The sequence below is a fragment of the Myotis brandtii genome, unplaced genomic scaffold (assembly GCF_000412655.1).
Source record: "Myotis brandtii unplaced genomic scaffold, ASM41265v1 scaffold230, whole genome shotgun sequence".
Classification (NCBI taxonomy): Eukaryota; Metazoa; Chordata; class Mammalia; order Chiroptera; family Vespertilionidae; genus Myotis; species Myotis brandtii.
The window spans coordinates 4,629,668-4,652,181 of record NW_005358650.1 but is presented as its reverse complement, the minus strand read 5'-3'; the positions used below and the strand labels follow the sequence as shown (position 1 = coordinate 4,652,181).

The 22,514-nt window shown below is 37.9% G+C and overlaps 1 protein-coding gene across 1 annotated transcript in view; it reads left to right on the top strand.

Moving 5' to 3' along the window:
• The window catches only part of FBXL17 (F-box and leucine-rich repeat protein 17), a 449,858-nt gene that overhangs the window by 293,128 nt on the left and 134,216 nt on the right, over positions 1–22,514 (top strand). Inside the window, exon 7 of the mRNA XM_005866472.2 lies at positions 1,278–1,354. Within this exon, the coding sequence (XP_005866534.2) occupies positions 1,278–1,354 (77 nt within the window). The remainder of the gene's footprint in view (positions 1–1,277; positions 1,355–22,514) is intronic.

Below are 22,514 nucleotides of genomic sequence, written 5' to 3'. Positions count from 1 at the left end.
TTTATTGCTATGGAAGTCCTTATCAATTTTTATCATAATTTTTTAAAATACCCCAAAAAGAATGTTTATTCAGTTATTCTGAGGAATTCTGAAATGTTTATCATTCCATCAAAATAATATTTTATAAAAATATATTTTAAAGAAAAATGTGCCTTTTATATAACTAATTTAACCTTCAATAATGAATTATGGGAAGTAAAATTACATAAAATTTCCTGACATTTTATGAAGATACCTACAAATAAGCCAGACAGCAAATAAAATATCTGAGAGACAGAGATGGCTGCTCGGTAATTTTTTGATGGATTATACACATAGGTATCAAATTACTTGATCCTTCCTTCCTAGAAAAGGTTAATGACTCTTTTTGCTTTTACCCTTTTACTTACCTGCTATTTATAAAGATTAAAACAGGGAGTGCACTGAAGGCTGCATGTGCCCATGTGTCACTGGGACTGTACAGGTTTTTCTGATATTATAGGGAACTGAGCCACAAAATGGATAGTGTTGTTAATCATTATTTTTAAAGTTCATTCAATTCTGCACTACATGTCCCACTAAGGCTATTAGAGCAGAGTGTACCATTCAAAACCTTTTAACTTAAACCAGAAAAGACTATAAATCTTACATATCTATATCAGTATTATTGAAATGGCCTGTGTCTATGCAATAATTCATTAAAATATTAAGTAGAAACCACTTTAAATGAAAAGATTTTAAAGTTCTTATGTGTGCAAAGATTTTTCTTTCTATAATCAATGTTACAGATTTTTAAAGCATATTTTATGTTAAATAAAATTTCACAAAACAATGTGTGTTTCAGTTATTCAAGCCCCATATTCATAATTGAACTATAAGCAATATTGTCATCCACTTATAATCACCATCCATCTATATAGTCTACACTTTCATTATAATCATTTTTATATTATTTTATAATATTAATGACCTGCTCATTATATAGTATATGTTTACCAGCCTTTTATTACCAAATGTAACATTATTCTTATAGGAATATCTCTTTTTTCATAGCTTGGTTGTAAAAGATGCACTAGTCATAAATGTATTTAATTAAAGTCATTTAGGTATTAGAGCACTTGAGTTTAAAGCAGGAATATAATACCTTTTCCTGAAACACCTTGAAAGAGGTTTGTTGAAAGAAGAGAGCTGTGGCATTCATCAAATGCTGACCTCTTCCTGTTATGGTCCTGGCCAAACTCTTCTAATTTAACTTGAAACACATTAGTGTAACTCACCACTTTTTGTGTGTGTTTCAGGTGTGTGGAGGTCATCGCAAAGGAAGGACAAAACCTGAAAGAGCTGTACTTGGTGTCCTGTAAAATCACAGATTATGGTATGTAATGAGCCATTGTTCTAATCCTTTTCAAGAATAAAAAGCTACAAAGTCTTTGAAAGGTTTTAAAGAGACATCAAGAGCAATATTTCCTAGAGACTTTTATCTTTATTTGGGCTAACTCTGATCATAATGGGGAAAAAAGCAAGAAATCGTGAGACTATACCAGAGTAAAATGAACATGTATATCAACTATTGCTACATGTAATCACACGTACATGCACACACTCACATAGGATTAAAACATATGGCTAAAAGATCTATACAATGAAAATTAATATCAGGATAATTAAATATTTGATTAATAAATATAACTAAAATTATTACATTGTGTTGATTTGCTTAATTTAATGTCATATCAAATGCATTCCTGCTGATATTCCAAATGCCAAACGTCTTAATGCTTCAAATTTTTTTAAAGCATTGGAAATGTCCGTGTTTAGATATATAGAGAGTAAGGAAAGAGTATACATTTGTATGCAATGTTTTAAATTATCTTAATTTTCAGTGTTCAGTTAAGGTGGAGAAAAATCATATTGTTTTATAAAAATATGAAAGGTATGAAATCATCCTGTTGGAGAAATAAAGAAAAATAACCTAGTTTTTCCTTTTTTATTTAGGTTTATATTTGTTCTTATTAATTTGTGTATTTAATCTAAATATAGAAGTTTTAGACAGATATCTGGCTTTTTGGAGATCTAAGTGGGTTTCTTTTCTCTTTTCTGATATTTTATTTGTCCATTTATATTTGAGAATATGCTCTCTACCTTGAGGGAAACTAGTGACCTGTTAAGTTTTTATTGTTAATGGTGACATATGCTACTACTCAACTCCACTCCGGGGATGTCAGGCTGCCCAGCTGCCCTGAGTAGGAGGGTTGTATTTTATCAGCTGCTAAATTCATCCTTTGGAAAAACTCTACTAAAACTATAATTTAAACATAATATTAAAAAGGTTTGGCTTAAAAATAACCCTAATTTCTTTTCAGAGTTTATTTTTTGAGAATAGTAAATGTAGATTTGTTAATTAGTACAGTCATTCATTCCAGACTCTTTACTTGGCATTCAAGGTCCTTTACCATTAGGCCTCTACCTGCTGCTTCAACTTTATTTTCTTCCCTTTACCTATTCACTGCCAATGTTAGCCTGCTAATAGCCAGGAGAGCTATGGATTAAGTTTCTTAGAATGAAACCTTCAAGGTCCCACAGTGGAAAATGTTCCTGAAATTACACTCTGTTACAGCATCCATTAAGTTAGACAGTGCAGAGAAACGTTCCAGAAAATATGGAGAAGAGAAAAGCTACGCACTTGAGACAGATCTGGGATCAAGTTCTGTCTTTGTTCTTTGGCCTTCACCTCTCTGAGGCTCAGTTTCCTCATTTGTAAAGTGTGCGATTAATGTTTGACTTCATACTCCTTTATGGGCCGGGCATCCAGTTTAATGGTTAGCACAGAATATTCTACTGATAAATGTTGCTTTCCTACAGGAGGGGGATGGATAAAAGTTTCACACAAAATTCTTCTCCTTTCCTTTCGTAGGTCTTGGAAGAGGTTTGTTTGGTTATTGGTGCCATTGTTCATTGCTATTATTTTTTATTGTTAGTGATAGTCTCTTGATCTGATGTTTTGAGATTGTTGGATTCCTTTTCTTCTGGTGAGGCGAAAAGTATGTTCAAACCTTGCCAGTATGCTTTGCATTTATTCATGTCTCTCCATTATTTAGGTCAGTGCATATTAGAATCACGTGGGGAGTTTGAAAGCACACTGATGCCTGAGCTTCACTCACAAATGAGAATGTAGGAGATAGGGCCCAGGCAGCAGTTTTGTAAAACTTACCTCAGTGATGTCATTGATCCAGTGCAGGTGAGAGGAACCAGAAGTGAACACTGGGACTCCCCCATGGTGATGAGACCCCATCGCGTTTTCCTCAGTCCTTCCAGGCTCTGTCCCACCTTGTCTCTCTCCTTTTTTTCCTCCCGTTTGCAGCATGCAGAGGGTTTGTGGTGAATGTCTCTGTGCCTTTTTTGATTCTGCTGTTCAAAATGTTAGGGCCCCATGGAGGATGAGAGGAAAAGGTCGATAGTTTATGAGATTGTCATATAATTGCTATTTGATTATAAAATTTGAACAAATTACTGAAAGCTCGCTCAGCTCTGCTCTTTTTTTCCCGGTTCCATGCCAACAACACATGAATACTTTTTGTCAAAAAAGACAGCAAAAAGGATTATTCATTGTAACCAGAGAAACAGCATGTTATTGAGGTAACTGCTCTGTTAGGGAGGACTGTGTGTGATCCCTTACCCTGTGTGAATTATAAACCTGAGGAAGGAAAAACACATGCCTCACTCCTTCTTTAACTGGGATAAGTAGAGACGTGTTCTATAGAACTTTATGGAGGCTGCTTAGAAATTGTAAAATTGTTTTTAACTATTTTTTATTGATTTTTAGAGAGAGGGAGAGAGAGACAGAAACACTGATGAGATAAGAGAGAAACATCAATGGGCTGCCTCCTGCACACCCCACACTGGGGATCGAACCCATGACCACTTGCTTCCTGGGTTGAGGCTCAGCCACTGAGCTATGCCGGCCAGGCTGAAATTGTAAAATTTGATGTTACCTGTTACTGGGAAAATGTCGTCCTTCAAGAGGACCACTCCCTACTCTGCCTCCTGTTGCTTTACTCATATTCCAGCTACTTGTCTCCTCTCTTCCTTTCTCATGTTTGTACATATTTTCAGTATAGTATACTGAGAGTTTTGAAACTTTTTGCAGGATGCATTAATTTAGAAACAGCAGCTTGCCTGGCGTATCATTTGTAATTTTTGTCGAGATGCTCACAGATGTTGAATGTGTTATTATAATACTTAGCGACACCTGGCCAGGTCGTTATGAAGTTATGTTTATTTTAATTTATATATGATGTAGTTGTCATGAAGAAAACTATCATTCCAATAGAGGTCTTATTCCCCAAACTGAACATAAATCTTTATGGTAAGGGATAGCAATTATAAACAAATCAATAATTCAGACACAGCTCAATGGAAAATATAGTCTTGGAAAATTGTTCCCTAAAGAGAAATCTAATATTGTCACTCTTCTATTACTGAACGAATATATGTTATGGGCAGTACTGTGGGAAAAACTCAACCTTAAGAGTTAGAGATTAGGTTAGAATTTCAGCTTTGCCTCTTCTTTCCTTTGTGACCTTGAGCAAGTTACTTAACCTCCTAGTCTTGTCATCTGTTAGGCACATGATAATACTCACCATCAAAGGTAGTGAAAATGAATATAAAACATCTGTGTCATTATGGATACTCATACCAGTTGGCAGTTCTTAGGATAAAAATCATCTCTTTTTTAAGAAGAATCAGCTCTCCTCCTCCTCTCAGTGTGGCTTTTCGCTTGTGGAATCATTATTTAGAAGTTTGACCTATTAGTCTATACCCATCTAGTTGACTTCTATACCTAAGCTGTCTAAATCAAGTTATAGGAAATAATAAAAAAGTTATAGCAGAAAGTTTAAAGTCTTTAATTTGCTGGGTTAGGTTTCTGCCCTACCTCTTGTTGATGTTATCTTCATTTTTGTTTAGATGGTTTTCTGTTGAGTCCCCTTATGCTTTTCTTTGTTTCTATAATAATTTGTAACCAGAGAAACAGCATGTTATTGAGAGGCTAGCCCTGTTCTCTGGATCCCACCAGAATGAAAGCTCCAAGAATGCTGAAACTATACATGGCCTGCATCCACCACAGAGCCCACCACATAGTAGATACTGAATCAATATTTGTTGACAGAGTGAATTTCCAACCCACCTTTCCACTCATCTTCTAACACTTTTCTGTTGAAATTTTTCCTCCTTGGGAAAGTGTATATTTAGGATTCAAAGGAAGACAAGGAACAGAAATCAACCTGGACCATTCAAGCCCATGGAGGTCAGAACCAGTCTTCCTCTTGGGCTGCAGGCACAGAATGGATGGTGTAATAATGAAATGGACAAGTAGAGCACTTAGCTTTATTTGTGGTATCCATCTTGAATTTTACCAGCGTGACCCTGTGTCAGGGGGCAGGTGTAAAAAGGACCCAGGTTTCTTTCTGGATTGTCATTGCATTTCTTTTGACTTTAACACCCCCAAGGGTCCAAGAAATACTCTCTAGAGGACATCCTTTGGTTTTTCTTCTCAAGTTGTCAGATAACTTTTAATTAAAGAGGACTGTACACCCTCAATTACTGACATTGGTGTTTGGGGCCTACAAGATCACTGACAACCTATGGCTCACTCTGCTCTTCACAAGCGCCTCTGTCACTCCCACAGGCCTGGGACGGTCTTCAGCTGCCCCTTATTCTGCCTGGTCCAAGTGCGCTTCTGCCTGATCTGGGACTTTTAAACCTAACCCAAAAGCTTGCCACAAGGCTTTTGGATTGCTCTGGACTAAAGGTCTCCCAAGTCAACGAGGTCATTGTTCCCATGGTTATCATTGGCCTGCCACATGACAGACATGATATATATTCACTCTGTCAACAAATATTGATTCAGTATCTACTATGTGGTGGGCTCTGTGGTGGATGTAGGCCATGTAGAGTTTTTCAGCATTCTTGGAGCTTTCATTCTGATGGGATCCTGAGGACAGGGCTAGCCTACTTTTTTTTTTTTTTAAAGGGGGCTAAAAAGGTAATGCATCTCCCCTCAGACAAGAAGAATGACAGAGTGGTTCGCTCACATTAATCTTTGCTTTGGTGTAACCCATGCCTCACCCCAGCCTTATTGACCTTCTAAGGCTATTGAAAGATTAATAGTTCTACATTCCCAACCTCTTATGGGGATACCAAACCTCTTTAACTGTTAGCTAATCCAAAATGGGGACCCAGGATACATTATCAAAGTGAGCACACTGAAAAAACAAAGAAATTCCAACAAGCCTTCTGGGTTACATAGAATCAAACCAACACTGACAAATTATCCAAGAAAAAATATTGTACTAAAAATGATTTTTTATTATATCATCTTTTTTATATTATTAGGTATGCATTACATACAGTGATGTTCCATTTAAAATTAAGTTCCCATCTTTTCCCTTTTATGTTTTGTTTCAGTTTCGAGTTGTATTTCAAAGATTGCTGGATAACATTCAACTCCTTTTGTCAGCAGAAATAACTCTAATAGTTATCAAGTGACAGAAAAGAACTTTTAGAAAGTACATTTGCAAGTCAAAAAGAATATCTTATTGTTTACTCTTGATTATTCATGCTTTCTCTCCATTCTATCATTTAAATATAGATAGCTTATATTGTTTCTAGCAAAATAGTATCAAATTGCTAAATCTGTTGTTTCAAGTTTTCCTTTTTTTTATATGTCCATCTTAAAAGTTATTTCTCTTCACTTCTACTTCTTTATTTTATTCCTGGAGTTCCTCACTACTGAATTTATATGTCTACTGCTGTACTTAGCAAGTATTATGTTGTTGTTTTTTCCTTTCTTCTAAGTAATGGTTATGATTTTTTCACCAAAGATTTGAATTTAATTACACGTTTTTCTAAATGCTTTTCTTTGCTCAACAACAACAAAAAATTGTGACTTTCTTCCTTATTTCCTAGCTCATGCTAGATCTGCAACTACATAACCTTGAAATAAAAGACTGAACAATAACAATGCTTATCATTATGTTTTGCCATCTTAGACTACAGATCTCAAATCTATTGAGAAAGACATCTTAAAACATTTCTTTAAGAATATATTCCTGTAACCAATTCAAAGGCCAACTCTAGTTTTATATGTAATAGACATTTTTTTAGAATTAAGAAACTTTCTAACCTACATTTAAAAGACAAATGCACCTACCCCTAAACTTTCTTACACCCCCAAATACATTTATTAATTTTATTAATTAAATACTAAATTTCCAGATTTAACTGAATTAGTAACTGAAATATTAACTTTCCAACTTTTCTTCCCTCAATTATTTTTTCAAATTTCAAAAATGTTTTTAATTAGCTGTTTTTAACATTAATCTTGTGAAGTTCTTTTCTAGATAAAATAATTTGTTTCAATCACATAGTCATTTTTTACAGAGTTCCTATCTTTTCCCATCATTGCTTAGTACTCTGGAGTATACAGACTAAGCATTTGTTTTCCTTGTACTATCCTGTGGTATAAATAGAATCATTATTTATTATTATCAGTATTTTATCACTGATGAGTAGAGCTAAAGGGGACTGCAGTGAACACCAAGAAATTTGCAGTATTACTAGATTTCTAGTATTCCACATAAGAAAAAACTTTCTAGTGTTTAAAATTTCTTGAAAGTAGATGTCTTGTGTGGTAGTGAGTTACCTCTTACAGGCGTTATTCAAGCTGAGATCATCTCTGAGAGGGATGTGGGAAAATAGAAGCATTTGGGTAAGGAATTGATCTGTATGATGTTTCAAATCTTTTTGCAATCCTGGGACTTATTCTCTACTGGTTTTATGTTTGTTTCATTTAGCACATATTTGCTGTCTGTGTGCTGGCTAGATGCTGTGGAGAATCCTGAGATGGTTGAGAAGTAGCTACTCTTGTGTTGAGAAAGAAAAAGTTGTCTAACATTCAGCAATATGATGGTGTCAGAAATTAACATGGCTCTATAAGATGTCGGGGCTCAGAAGGTCAGGGTCATCAGAGGCTGAAATTGTTGGGAAGGATTCATGGTGTAGGAAACATGGTGGGCAGGGGTGGGGGCAGAGATGAGCAGGAAGTGCATTTCAGGGAGTACTGCCCAAGGAAAGGCTACGAGCAAGAACAGGTGTCTGAATGGATGAGTTTGCATGCATTGATTAATCTAAAGAAAGAACAGAAATCAGCCAAAGTGATTACGTGCACACATGGGCAAATTTTGAAGAAACCTTATGAAAATATTCTAGTTGAAAATTCAGGGTAAGCTCCAACTTTAATCTCCACTTTTCCCGTCGTCTTCACCATTCCCATGGTAACAACTTCACTTAACATATATAAAAGGATACACTACTTTTGGTTTTAACTACTAATTAAGTATCCAGTTGAATTAAAAGAAGTCCAATGTAAAACTTTTAAAACAATAATCATAATAGTTAACATGTATTGGATGTCTTCTGTGGACATTATTCATTCAATCCCCTAAACACCCCACTTCAGATAGGTGCTATTAATATTCATGCTTACAGATGTGGAGACAGGCCTGGGAAGACTCGGGTTCACATGGCTTGTGAGTAATGGTATGTACAGATTCACTATTAAGTCAGTCTCTTGCATTATCCCTTGCAGGTCAGTGATGTGCTTAGGTTTATTACTAGAAAACTTGCATTTTCCCAGTTGTCAGAGTTTTAATAACGATTTTATACTACCATGTTTGTCCATCTGTATATTAAAAAAAACCCCGATGTTACAAAGTAGGGACTTCATGGGATCTAATTATATACCAGTAGTTATGGAACTTAATAGATTTAATGTGCTTATTCACATAACTTTGTTATGCTGACAGGAAGTATCAGTTACATGCTATGATTAAGCAGTCCCTAGCCAGAAGCTAGAGACAACTCTCATTGATGTTCAGTGTGTATTCATATATTGAACAAATGTTCTATTAATCATTTCAAAACCGCATGTAATTCTTCATGAGTAATAAAATTTTCTTACATTCCTTTTTGAAATTATTACCAAAAACTTATGAAGGAAGAAGAAATATTATTATTCTTCTTTAATAGATGAGAAATTTGAGCCTGGACAGCTTTTAATTAATTAAGCAATGCTGGAACTAAAAATCTCCCCACTGGAAATAGTTTACTGTGTTATGTGCAGATAATTCTCAACTTTCTCTGCTTTTCATATAGAGATGATTTCTTCACTCAAATGACCCTTCAAAAGCAATATGAGTCAACATTAGATGACAAAATTTCATAGCAGTTTTTTAAAGTACAGATATTTCTAAAGGTGCACAGTTGTAAACATAAGCAATTATTCTCTTACATTCATCTTCCTTATACTTGACTCCGAAGTTTGCAGGGCTGTGTCACAATCTGCCTCAGTTGCCCTTTGGAGACCCTCTTCCAAGAATGTTCTCTGCCAACTCCGATTGACTCTCTCTCCAGCGAAGATTTGCTCTGTCTTCTCTGTGTCTTTAATGTTAATGCTCCTCATTTTCTGAGGTATCATGAACAGGAGGAACAGAAAGGGAGGAAAAACCCAGAGCTGCATGCCTCCTTCTAAAGCATCAAACTATGTCTCCTCCACTTGCTCTCCAAGAGTTTCACCTTCTCTTTGAGATAATCTTGCTCTTCCCAGTTGATGTTTGACTAAATCTCCTACACTATTTACTGGTTAATTAGACTGCTTAACACACTTGGCATCTGATTTATTTTGAAAAAACAAAACCAAACCAAGAAAAACAAACAAACATCTGCTAAGTTTCCCATTAGAAAGCGAAGGAAACACTCATAGCAAAATATAAATTAAACATTAAAATAATTGGTTCTACTCTATGTCTGTCACTAATTAGACTCCCATCATTATATCCACTAACCATGATACAATTAAGCCTTACCAGGTCTTTCTCTTTTCATTTGTTAGCAGGACTTCCTTATATTAAGAGCACCTTTTTTTTCTTAATCAGCCTTTTAGTTTACCTGAGTTTAATGTATATGGGAAAGGAAGGAATAATATATGAGTCTGTCTCTTTTTTTACCAGTTTTCAAAATATTGTTTTGGTTTCCCTCATCCTCCAAAGATGAGCAATGAGGAATTATTGTTGCTTTCTTAAATTATCATCATAAACTGAACAATCCATCACAGACATTTTTCTTATTGATATTCAACTTGTCTATCTTTGGTAGTAGACACTTCTTCAAGTTGGTTCCCTACTCTTTGACGGACTCTGTTGAGATATACCAGGTTTAGCTTATGCATTTCCTGCCAGGGACATGATATCAGCTGTTTTTCTAAAGAACTCTGGTTCTTTGAGTGAATTAGGCTTGTGTGTGTAGAAAATTTCATCTTCTCGGCATCCTGAATCTTGTATTTACTGCCTTGTATTCCTCCAGCTTAAAGCCTATTCTATATCTCATCACAGTACGGCCTCCCCATTACAACTCAACACTATCAGCCCCAGGGTTTAAAGCATCCTCAATTAGGGATTCCCAACACACTACAAACTTTCAGTCTCCCCAACCCCCAATACTCTCATAATCCTTCCCACATTTTCTACTTTGGGAGAAGTTAGGCATGGGGCATGGGAAGGAGACGTAGTTTTACATTTTAGCTACGCCATCAGCTTTCTGGAGATTTCCTTCTGATTTTATTTAGCTCAGATTCTCTGCATTTGTTTTAAGTGCTAAAATTAGACCCCCTGGGCCCATTTGGAAATGAGTAGAAAAGTGTTCAAACTATATGGCCTTACATAATCTCATTTGGGGCTTTCAAATTTCCTCATATTGCAGTGAAAAATACATTTTGCACTTAATATGCTTGTTGGATTCTCACTAAATTGATTTTATCACTTACTAGAATGACCAGCAGTTTGGAAAACACTGCTCTGTTTCCATTTCTCCTTAGGTATTTAGGTAGGAACCTGATCAGTCAGTCAGTGACCTGCCCAACAGCAAAAAATGGGTGGATTTCCTTGGTGAAAGTGGACACCATTCTTCTCAAGGTAGAAGGTGCCAACCTTCCCAAAGTCCCCTATGTTGATCTTATTACATATGAAATAAGGGCTTAATATTCTTTCCATCTCGTATTTTGGGGAGTAAGAGAATTGAACAAATTCTCTTCATGATTTTAGTTTAGGATAGATATTAAATGGCACTTCCTCCTGAGGCAAAAAGGTAGTTTTATTCATTTAATTTCCTAATTAAGTAAATCAAACTTACTTTTAACTTTAATGTTGAACTGTTCATTTTAAGCGTTATCCTCAAACAGTCCCTTGGGTTTGTAAGACTGAATCACCTAGAATTCATCTGTCAAATTTGTTCCTTTTCTTGGGTTTGTCTGCATGACATTAAATAAATAGTTTGAACTTTTCAACTTTTCAAACAATTGTGTTGAGTTGACGTGGCTGATCCAGTATGTGCCGAATGCCTGAAAGCAACTTGTCTTTCCTTGAGAATGACAGAGTGTGGGCAGAGAAATGGAGATTTTAAAAATTAGCAATAAGGAGTAAACAAAAGAAAACTCTCTCCGTCTTCAGGGAGTTATGGTACTTTTCTACTTGTTATTATATACCCTTTTAAAATTAGCTCTCTTCATATGGATACAATATAAATTTCACTTGCCAAGATACTTTTATCAGGTAAATAACTCTTAGAAACAGAAAAAGTTATGTAGAAAACTGCCTAAATACTCTTTGATTTTCGCTACTTGTAGCATGCTTTTAATCATCTCTATCTCTTAATTAGGTAAAATTTCCCATTTTTTCCCTTCCTACTAACCTTTCCTCACATATGGCTCTAGGATCTTCTCCAAGAAAGCAGGTTTGCTCTGAAGATATTTTATTTCCTCTCATAAAGTTTACTTCTGCTCTTTTAGATTTAAAATCACTAATCTCCTAGTAGGATCCAGCCCCTGCCCTGCCCTCTGTGTGTCTGAGGCTGTCTCCACAGTCAGCCTTGGGAAGTCACACTTGTGATATGGAGTCCAGAGGTGCTTCTCTGGTGTCCTGAGGACCCGACAGCCATGCAGGAAACAGCCATGTCCACGCCAAGACCATCTAGAAGGGCACTTCATGGACATGCTTGCAGGGTGTGTACTTGAAATTCTCAGTCACTTACACCTTTTAGTAAGCAAAAACTTCTTTTTAACACACACACACACACACACACACACACACACACACGATATTTCTTTCTCTATTTTTAGTATATGTACTATTATATTACTTTGAACATTTATACTTTTATTGATTTCAGAGAGAAAGGGAGAGGTCAAGAAAGATGGAAACATCAGTGATGAGAGAGAATCATTGTTAGGCTGCCTCCTGCACATCCCACACTGGGGATCAAGCCCACAACCCAGGCTTGTGCCCTAACAGGGAATAGAACCGTGAATTCCTAGTTCATAGGTCAATGTTCAACCACTGAGCCATGCCAGCTGGGCAGCAGAAACTTCTTTTAAATGCATGAGAGAGAAAAATATATATATATAGTTTATTTTTTAACTTTTATTTATTATGATATATATATGAGTATATATATAATAAAACATAGCAGCTATAATAGCATACATACATGATATATACACATATATATCATAATAAATAAGATTCAAGTCAATTTTGAACAGAATAAGGAACTTAACATTTCAGCTCTACAAAATAAATGAAGTTTGAAATTCAATCAGTCCTATTTTGTGTTGAGGCAAATGTACTTGGCTTTTTCTGAAAATCATACCTTCTGCTCTAGTTTACAAAAGAAATTGGACGAAGTCCTCTAAAGCATTTGTTTTCAACTTTGCCATTACAACACACCTTGCAATCAAGGTTGGCAAATGATTTACGTTCTAAAAAATTATAAATTAGAACAGATTTCGTGGTTTCTTCTGACTCACTTGGATTCTGATAACATATCTTTCTTGAGCAGCAGAAAGAGGGGTAAGTTCAGCAAGCAGGCTGGAATTTGCACATAAGCTGTGGCTTCTTTGTTGCCAAAGCTTTCAGTGTGTAGTACTTACCAGGACACCATTATGAGTTATTTCCATGCTCGTGAAACGTATCGTGATGAAGGCTGGTCTCCTACTCCCCATATGCATATTTCGCCCACATTTCTGTCATGCTCTTTTACTTCCACAGTATTTGGGGGCTAGAGCAAGTTCAGCGAGTGCTACACATGTCAGTATTATCCATCACATTCATCATTCTGTGGAAGAAAGCACTGATTCTGGAGCTGGGGGCCTTTGAGGACAGCACACATCTGAAGAAAGACTCTCTCCTGCACACACACAAATTATGTGGGAAGGCACAGCCTTTCCACAATTGTGCTGCTTTTCCCATGCAGCTCATTCTTCTTCTCTTTGCTGGATACACTGTTGATTTGGAATCTATTCTACTCTCTCGGATTTATGCAAAAATACAATTTTAACTTTTTATTCAGGCAAGTGGTCTTTATTTTTAATAGCCTACATAGCATATACTTTAATATTAGTTATTTTAAGATACAGCATTTAAATTAGACACCTACTGTAATTTCTCAAGGTTTCCCGGTACCGGCTAAGGCTCCTTAAACCGTTTTTTTACATGCAGCGGGCTCTACAAATATTTACCTCTTTTTTATTTCAACTTTAGGAAACCAGTTGAAAATTGTAGAATTAGACTCTGGCGCTGCATAGTGTATTTTTGGACTATTACAAATCTATCTAAATCTACAACCTGCTAGGAAAGATCGAATCCCCTCCAGCTTGCGGTGATAATGTATGATTTGTGTGGACTTGAGTGTTTTGTGAACTGGGCTTCTGTTCTGTGCCAGGCGGGTCTCTAACTGTGCATGCTCAGTCCTCTGACTGGCTGACTGAGAGCCAAATCATTCTCACCAACACATACTCAATTCCCAGCTACCGCGGGGGAGATGGGCTCCGGGGCCCACAGTGGACCCTCGCTCACAAAGCTTGCTTTCTGCCACTAGTAAAACTTGCACGGTGAATGAAAATTCAGTGACCTATATTCTCCCATTTGAATCTCTCAAATTTTTAATTAAAACATTGTCAACAGTAATTCTAACCATACTGAGGCAAGAAGAGCCTCCCTGCGATCTGGCAGCACTGGGTGTAATCATGACTATCAAAAACCCGCTTTTTCTGCATAACTTCTAAGAACGCTCCCGAGGTCTTGAAAATTCCACGCAATTTTCTTTAAAAGTTGGTTTGGAATATGCCACTGTGCATCTTGAAGCCCACATACAGGGAGTTAAATTACAGCCATCGCACATTTCTCAAGCACCATATAGCTGCAAATCCTTTATCCTCAAGTACATGGTGAAAGATTTTCTCCTTGAACAGCCACGGAAGTTGAACTTTGGGGTTGTTTTCGTTTAACATGTGATGTGCTGCACACTGAAACCTGTGTTTTGCAGTTTCTACTTTTTCTTCTTTATCTACCCCTGCTTCCTGTGAGAGGAATTAAGTGTGTAATGCTGATGATAAGAGTGGAGCTGTGTTATCACTGTTCCCAAAGCTCCCTTGCCCCTCCCTGGCACCTGTAAGTGCTTACCTCTCGGTGGGTTCTTCTGGAAGCAGAGTAGATGGCTGTTTGTTCTTCACCACCGTGCCTCTCACTTCCTTATGACCATTGCTGGCTTCTCTGATTCGGTGAGTGGCATCACAGCCAAAACTGAGCTGCCCCTGATGCCTCACGATTCCTGTCTCTTTAATCACGTCCATTAACAAGCCAGGTGCGTGCTACCCTCCAAGTATTGCTCATATTAATAGCTCCACTGACAACTACGTTAGCCACCTAGTTGTATTCCCTATTTGTCTTCTTCTCTTAAAGTCCATTTATCACAGAGCAGCTACGATGCACCTTTAAAAATATTCTTGAGTGAATGAATAAATGAAAATGTTATAAAATTAACTTGTTCATGATTTTAGCAATATGCTATTTATCCTGGGTTACAAAAAAATACTGAAAATGAAACATTTAGGTGCCTAGGACACCATAAGATCTTATGAGGTTCAGCAGAACGTTTAGACATGGGCCATCTTTGGTCCAGTCTCCCAGCAGGGTGAGGCATGGGAACTGCTTGCCGCAGTGCAGTGTCAGACAGCCCTCTCCGGTGGGACAGCTTGCGGCGGTGCGTGGCACAGTTCCCCCAGCAGCCAGGGAAGCGTCTCTCATCCACCAGATGAAGGCTGCAGTGCAAGGAGATGAGGGCCACTTGGCATGGGTGTGGGCCTTGCCCTGGCTTGGAGGCTTCTAACCCCCAAGAACTAATATTTTTGGAACAATCAATAGGCATAGCATCTAGCATCCCCAAAAGTTACATGTCCAGTTACAAGAGTGACTGCACCTGGGGAATCTAAAGCGGGGGCACCCCTCCAGTCCTGATAGTTCTCTCATACCAGATAGGTGCTATCTACCAATTAGAGTCACTCTTACTGTAAGCAACGTTGCCTAGTTACATGGTTAATGAACCATTTTAAGGGAGAACATCTTTAGGACATTAACCAAAGGTCATATTCTCACTCAGAAAGGGAAATGGTTTTGTTACCTCTTGACCCACTGTAGGATTTTTAAATCAGCTTTAGATTTGACTTTAAATACTAAAATTATTTTATATTTTTTAGAAGGCAGACATGTAACCACCAGCACACTATAGTTCTTGCCTCCTCTGCTCAGTTTTATTTTTTTAATAAACAGATATTTTACTCTTAAGATTGAGATGGAGCGGGTAAGCCATCTGACAGGACAGCACTGCTGTCTCTGGACCCCTCTGCTCCAGCCTCGGGGCCAGCCAGGCCCAGCCTCACAGGGAACCCTGACACCTTCCACGCAGCCCAGACGTGGCCGCAGGCACAGGCACCTTCGGATTTCCAATTTATTTTTGCACCAGGGAGAAAGCTTAGCTAATATCAGGCAGCAGCATCACTAAGAATATTGCTGTGCCTAATGTATTAATCTGGTCCCAAAATGACATAACTAAGCAAGGGGGAAACCTTTGAAATGTGGCCAGCGTAGCAGTGTCCTTTGCTACAGTTGGGAAGACTTACAGTTGGGAAAATGGACTGACACCTTGTGTCCCCTAACTAGTGTCCTCTGACCAGTGTGGTGTTCTTGGGGAAAAAGCTGTCAGTTTTCCAAACATCTCTTTAAGCAGGTATTTCTATTACTAAATCTCCTGGGGCTCTGGAATGAGGAATCAGGATTGGAAACTTCCTAGTTGATATAGTGGGAAAATATTGCAAGAATGTATTATATAATACTAGAGGCCCGGTGCACAAAAATTTGTGCACTTGGGGGTAGGGGGTCTCTCAGCCCGGCCTGTGCCCTCTCACAGTCTGGGACCCCTCAGGGGATGACCACCTGCTGGCTTAGGCCTGCTCCCCGGGGGATTGGGCCTAAGCTGGCAGTCAGACATTCTTCTGGCAGCCCGGGAGCCCTCGGGGGATGTCCACTTGCCAGCGGGGAGCAGGCCTAAGCTGCAGTCAGACATCCTTAGCGCTGCTGAGGAGGCAGGAGAGGCTCCCACCACCACTGCTGTACTGGCAGCCATCAGCCTGGCTTGTGGCTGAGCAGAGCTCCTCCATGTGGGAGCTCACTGACCACCAGAGGGGAGCTCCTGCATTGAGCGTCTGCCCCCTGGTGGTCAGTGTGTGTCATAGTGACCAGTCATTCCCAGTCCTTCTGCTGTTAGGGTCAGTTTGCATATTACCCTTTTACTATATAGGATAGAGGCCTGGTGCACGGGTGGGGGCTGGCTGGTTTGCCCTGAAGGGTGTCCCGGATCAGGGTGGGGGTCCCACTGGGGTCCTGGCCAGCCTGGGTGAGGTGCTAATGGCTGTTTTCAGGCTTCCCGCACCCCCTTCAGGGTGGGGGTCCCCACTGGGGTGCCTGGCCAGCCTGGGTGAAGGGCTTTGCTCCCTCTCCACTACTTCGCTCCGGCCTCAGTAAGCCCTATTCTTGCAGGAATAGGCCTGAGGAAGCCCTATTCTTGCAGGAATCTTCCTGCAATGGGCCTCTAGTAATATATAATTTTGTACCTAATTGTTTGAATTAAGTAGGATAACTTTGTTATTTGTCAGTTTATTTAAGAATGGTAAAAGTTGTGTTCATTAAGCAAAATGTTTGAGGCTTTTATACACAAACTAGAGGCCTGATGCGCGAAATTCATGCTAGGGACTTGGCCCTCGCAGCCCTGGCTGCCTCATGGCCCTGCGGTCCCGCCCACTGGTTGTTCCAGAAGGTCGTTTTGGAAGGTCGTTCCACAGTCCAGTCTAATTAGCATATTAGCTTTTTATTATCTAGGATATTTTAAAAATATCAGATCATATTTTAGTTTATCTATGTTTTTGAATAATACTTAGGTGGGTACCCAGTATTAGAATTACAGTTATTTTCTTTTAGTATTTTGAAAATATTATTTATTCCACTGTCATCTGGCTTCCATTGTATTGAGAGAGCAGTCAATCATCGGTCCTTAGTTAGTGATTGTCTTTTTTCTTTTGACTGCTGGTAATATCTTTTTTTTTTTTGGTAGTGTTAATACGGTTTTTCTGTGTTAGCTCTACTTATGTGTTTTTTATTTATCATGCTTAAAATTTGTAGAGCATTTTGAATCCTAGGAATCAGTTTGGGGAAAATTTTAATAATTATTTTCTTAAACATTAACTTTCCCCCATTATTTATATTATTTTTATGGACATTTAATTAATTGTATATTAGACCTTCTTGTGCTGTGATTATCAATCTTTCTTTTGTACTATCTTTCCCTGTGCTGGAAATGATGCTATCTTCAGATTTGTCTTTCAATTTATTATTTTTTTTGTTGAGCACTAAGTTTCACTTTAAGCTCTGTTCCATAATCATATTTTTAATTTATAGAAATCTGGATTTATTTTCTGTTTACAGTTAATCCTTGTTTCCATATCCAACCTCAGGCAACTACTGCTGCACTTTCTCTATAATATAGATTTGCCTTTTCTGGACATTTCATTTAAATTGAGTCATATAAGATGTGATCTGCATCTGTCTTCTTTCACTTAGCATTATGTTTTAAAGTTTATGTTGTGACATGTATCAATGTTTCATGCCTATTAATTGCTGATAGTATTCAATTGAGTGACTGTTTCTTATTCTGTTTTTCCATTTGCTAGTTGATAGACATTCAGAGTTGTTTCTACTTTTTTTTATATATTTTATTGATTTTTTACAGAGAGGAAGGGAGAGAGATAGAGAGCTAGAAACATCGATGAGAGAGAAACATCGATCAGCTGCCTCCTGCACATCTCCCACTGGGGATGTGCCCGCAACCCAGGTACATGCCCTTGACCGGAATTGAACCCGGGACCCTTCAGTCTGCAGGCCGACACTCTATCCACTGAGCCAAACCGGTTTCGGCTGTTTCTACTTTTTTATGAATAATACTGCTATGAACATTCTTATGCAAGTCTTTGTATAGGGTGCAGGATTTCATTTATCTTGAATGGATACTTAGGAGAAGAATTGCTGGGCTTAATGGTAATTTTTTTTCTTATGTTCTTACAAAATCAACAATATGTTTGAAAGAACGCTTACTATATTTTATCCATAATTTCTAACTATTTTGTAGTAAAAGGATTTTTAGTATATCTGGAGCACAATAATCTTTGAAAGAAAAGTTTAGTTTTGGGGCTTTTACCTACAACTTTGTGAGTTGAAATGTTTGTCATCTATATATATAAAAGGCCAATATGCTAAGTGTCCATCTGACTGGTAGCTATGATGCACACTGACCACCAGGGGCATACACTCAACACAGGAGCTGCCGAGCTGCAGTGACTTGGAAGTGGTGGGTTCTCAGGTGACATACCCTGAAACCAGAGAGGAGGGAGCCCAATTCCTCGCGGGGCCGCATGATTTCACCTTTGGCCATGGGTTATGTTGTTGCTGGGCCACTGTCCGCTCCGAATCTGGTTTACTGCACACTTGTGTTTGCATTCCACACCCTGTACAATAGCAACTTTGCAGAGTGCACTCGTGGGATGTCAGAGAGCCTGTTTCGGCCCAATTCGCACAGGCCATGCAGAGGGACCCCACCTGCCAGAGGGACCCCACTCACTCTGCAGATGCCTTTTGAGCCATGGTGCCACCCCAGGTGCAGCCAGCTGGGGAGGGACCATGGGAGGTTGGCTCCAGGGCATGTCTGGCCCGTCTCGCCCAGTCCCACCCCACTGGCCACCTTCTAATTAATTTCCTTTCAATGTGCACGAATTGATGCATCAGGTCACTAGTTTGAAAATAATAACTTGCAAGACAGTGATAATTCATGCATTTCTGTCTTCCCTTCTCTCTCTCTTTTTCTCATATTCTCTCTCTCTCTCTCTCTCTCTCTCTCTCTCTTGTTATTAGAGTTATCAAAGACCTTTAACAGCACAAGAGGAAAACACCAATAGAGTATAATTGAAAATATTACCCATGGAATGTTTGTTTGTAGTTTATTTTTTTCTAGGACACTGGAGAGCTGACACTAAGAAACTAATTTCTCTCTGTACTTTTAGCCGAAGAGTTAGGTTAAAAGAAATACATTTTTAATTTTCTCAAATATTCAAATTCAGATTATTTAAGTTTTGTTTTTGTTATTTTAATGAGCATAACTTTAAACATTTGTAAGGATGAAATAATTTAATTAAAAATTAATTTCATTTTGAGACTTGGTTTTGACTTGTTATGCTTTCATTAAAAACATAAAAATATCCATACATACCATTTTTATTTCTCTGTTTGGGATCCCCCCCCCAAAAATTAGATCACAACTAGTAAAATGGTTACAGTTGTTATTTACAAACAATATTGCAAAACTAGCAAAGTTTACTGCAGTGGTTCTCAACCTTCTGGCCCTTTAAATACAGTTCCTCATGTTGTGACCCAACCATAAAATTATTTTCGTTGCTACTTCATAACTGTAATGTTGCTACTGTTATGAATCGTAATGTAAATATCTGATATGCAGGATGGTCTTAGACGACCCCTGTGAAAGGGTCGTTCGACTGCCAAAGGGGTCTCGACCCACAGGTTGAGAACTGCTGGTCTACTGCCATCCATGAAGAGAATTTTTCTTTCCTCTACCTTTATTTAGGTTATTTAGGGCAACGAGGACAATATTATAATATTGTTAGTTGCTTTGAGGTTTTATATTTGCAGATCAATTTAATGATCATGCGCATATGCTATTTCATAAATTTCATGTCTCTTTGGTAAATGGAAGTGAGCACAGGTGTTTTTGATTAGCTGTCACCTATGAGCACTTCGTGATTCAAGACCTTGGGTTAATTCTACCTAGCAGATGATGTTACTTCACTAGCAAATGCTTTAATATAATTTATTGTGCTATGTTTCTCTTTTCCTTTACAACGAAATCATTTTTTCAAAATCCTTCTATATGGATATTGTTTTGTTCATGGAAAATTTCAGGAACATAATGTTGATTTAAATGCTTTTAACCAATCACTTATCTTTAATGCACTGAATCATTGTGGAGATGCTGAGAGCAACTTAAGGTTCTGGTATATGATACTCTCTAGTGAGATTTTATTGTCTTGAGACTCTGGCCTTTCTGTCTTAATAGAAAGTTGAAGATAGAGTTTCAACTCACTGTATGGATTACATCAGTGTAGGATGTTATGTAATTTACTTTTCCATCAAGTATATGTATTAACTTTTAGCAGTAATCAGATCCCATTGTCATTTCTAAAATATTGTTATTGTGCTTCTGAGTGTGCCATCTATCAAAGAAACTTGATGTTTCTTGGTAGACTCCCTGAACAACCAAACAAACAAAAAGGTGACTGTCATATTGATGGGAGTAGGATTAGTGCTCCTGAAAGGAACCTGTTCTCATATCCTGCCCACATACTGCCCCTTACCAAGTTTAACCACTTCTTTCCCTTTTACCCTAGACAGGTGAAGCCTCAGCAGTAGGTATGCAAGAAGCTTCTGGTTAGACAGCCTCATTTTCAAGGTTGCCAGGGTGATGTTGTAGTTGTTGTTATTCCCATCTAAACTCACAAAAATAATAAAGCAGCTTTCATTTATAGAGCAGGCCAGATCCTTACTTAAAAGAAATCTAGAAGGGAAGGGGCATTATCCCTATTTTACAGATAAGAATATTGAGACCCAGGAAAGTCCTGTGATTTGCCCAAGGCTATTCAGCTGGAATGCACATTTAAAATATCTGATTCTAAACTCATTCACATAACTTCTATCCTGACTTTTTTGGTTTGGAGGATTTCCTGGTTTCTGCCCACCTTGTCTTACCTTTCGTTAGCTCCTCCCTACTTATTCTAAATTGGTACCCCATTTTAACTTGTTTATTTCCCTTGACTGAGGTATATGAATGCATCACCACTTCAGAATGTTGACTGGTTTGTACACACGCACCAAAGAGCAAGAATATTCACTTATCCATTTATTTAATCAACCAACAAGTGTTTGAGTATCTGTGATGTGTAAAGTACTTACAAGATATTTAAGGAAGAATGAATATTTGAGGCAGGCCTGCCTTCTTTTACCTATGTCCTCCTTAAGAGGCCTGAGGGAAGAATAAAAAAAATACTAAAGGAGGTGGAAGTAGTTGATTTCAGGAGGTTTTGGAAATGGCACTGCTGATTGTAATATTTAACTTTAAAGTAAACAATATACATGTGTTATTCTAATAAAAGTAAAACAAGAGTAAACATTTCAAAAAGAAAAGCATTCTAAGTTGTGGTAGAACAATAGGGATTAGGTCATGGTTGCAAGAAAGTGCTAGATGTTTCAGAAATATGAGAGTTTTGTTTTATTTCAATCAGTATATCTTTATTGAAGACTTAGTTCATGTCTGTCACTGTACTGGATACTAGAGACACAAAGGTGAAATACCAAGGTTCTTATCTTTATTCTACTCACTGTCAAACTGATATTGGGTGGGGCGATAGATCTGTATGTACAATATAATGTGATGAGTGGGGTATATGATGATATCCACATACCAGATGCCTGGTGAGTAATAGGAGAGGCCACCCTGAGTCACCAAGGTATCACCGAAGGAAAGGTGAGATCACCGGCAGACCAGGAGGGAGACAGGGGCAGCAGAGCTATGAGCAAGCTTGGCAAGATTGAAAAGGGCAAGCCATGTGCCTGCATTGGAGAATTCTCAGAGATGAGAATGGAAAGGTTATTTGGAGTGAGATGTTGGCAAGCTTTAACTCTAAAGAGTGTGGGCTTCATTGAGAAGAAAAGTGACAGAATCAAATTTATCTTCCAAAACAGAACTCAAAACAGTGGTGTAGAGGATGAGTTGTACTGAGATCAGTGAAGAGACCAATAAAAGGGAGATATCAGAGCAGCTTAGGAAAGGGAGAACAAATCTCAGGTTTCTTAAGGTTTTTGCTTTTCAGTTTCTGACTTCAAATTTTTTATATGTATATCTATTTATACTGAACTCTGGTATTCCAGTGACAGCTTATCCAGCATTTTTATTTATATATTAGAGCTAATTCTGAA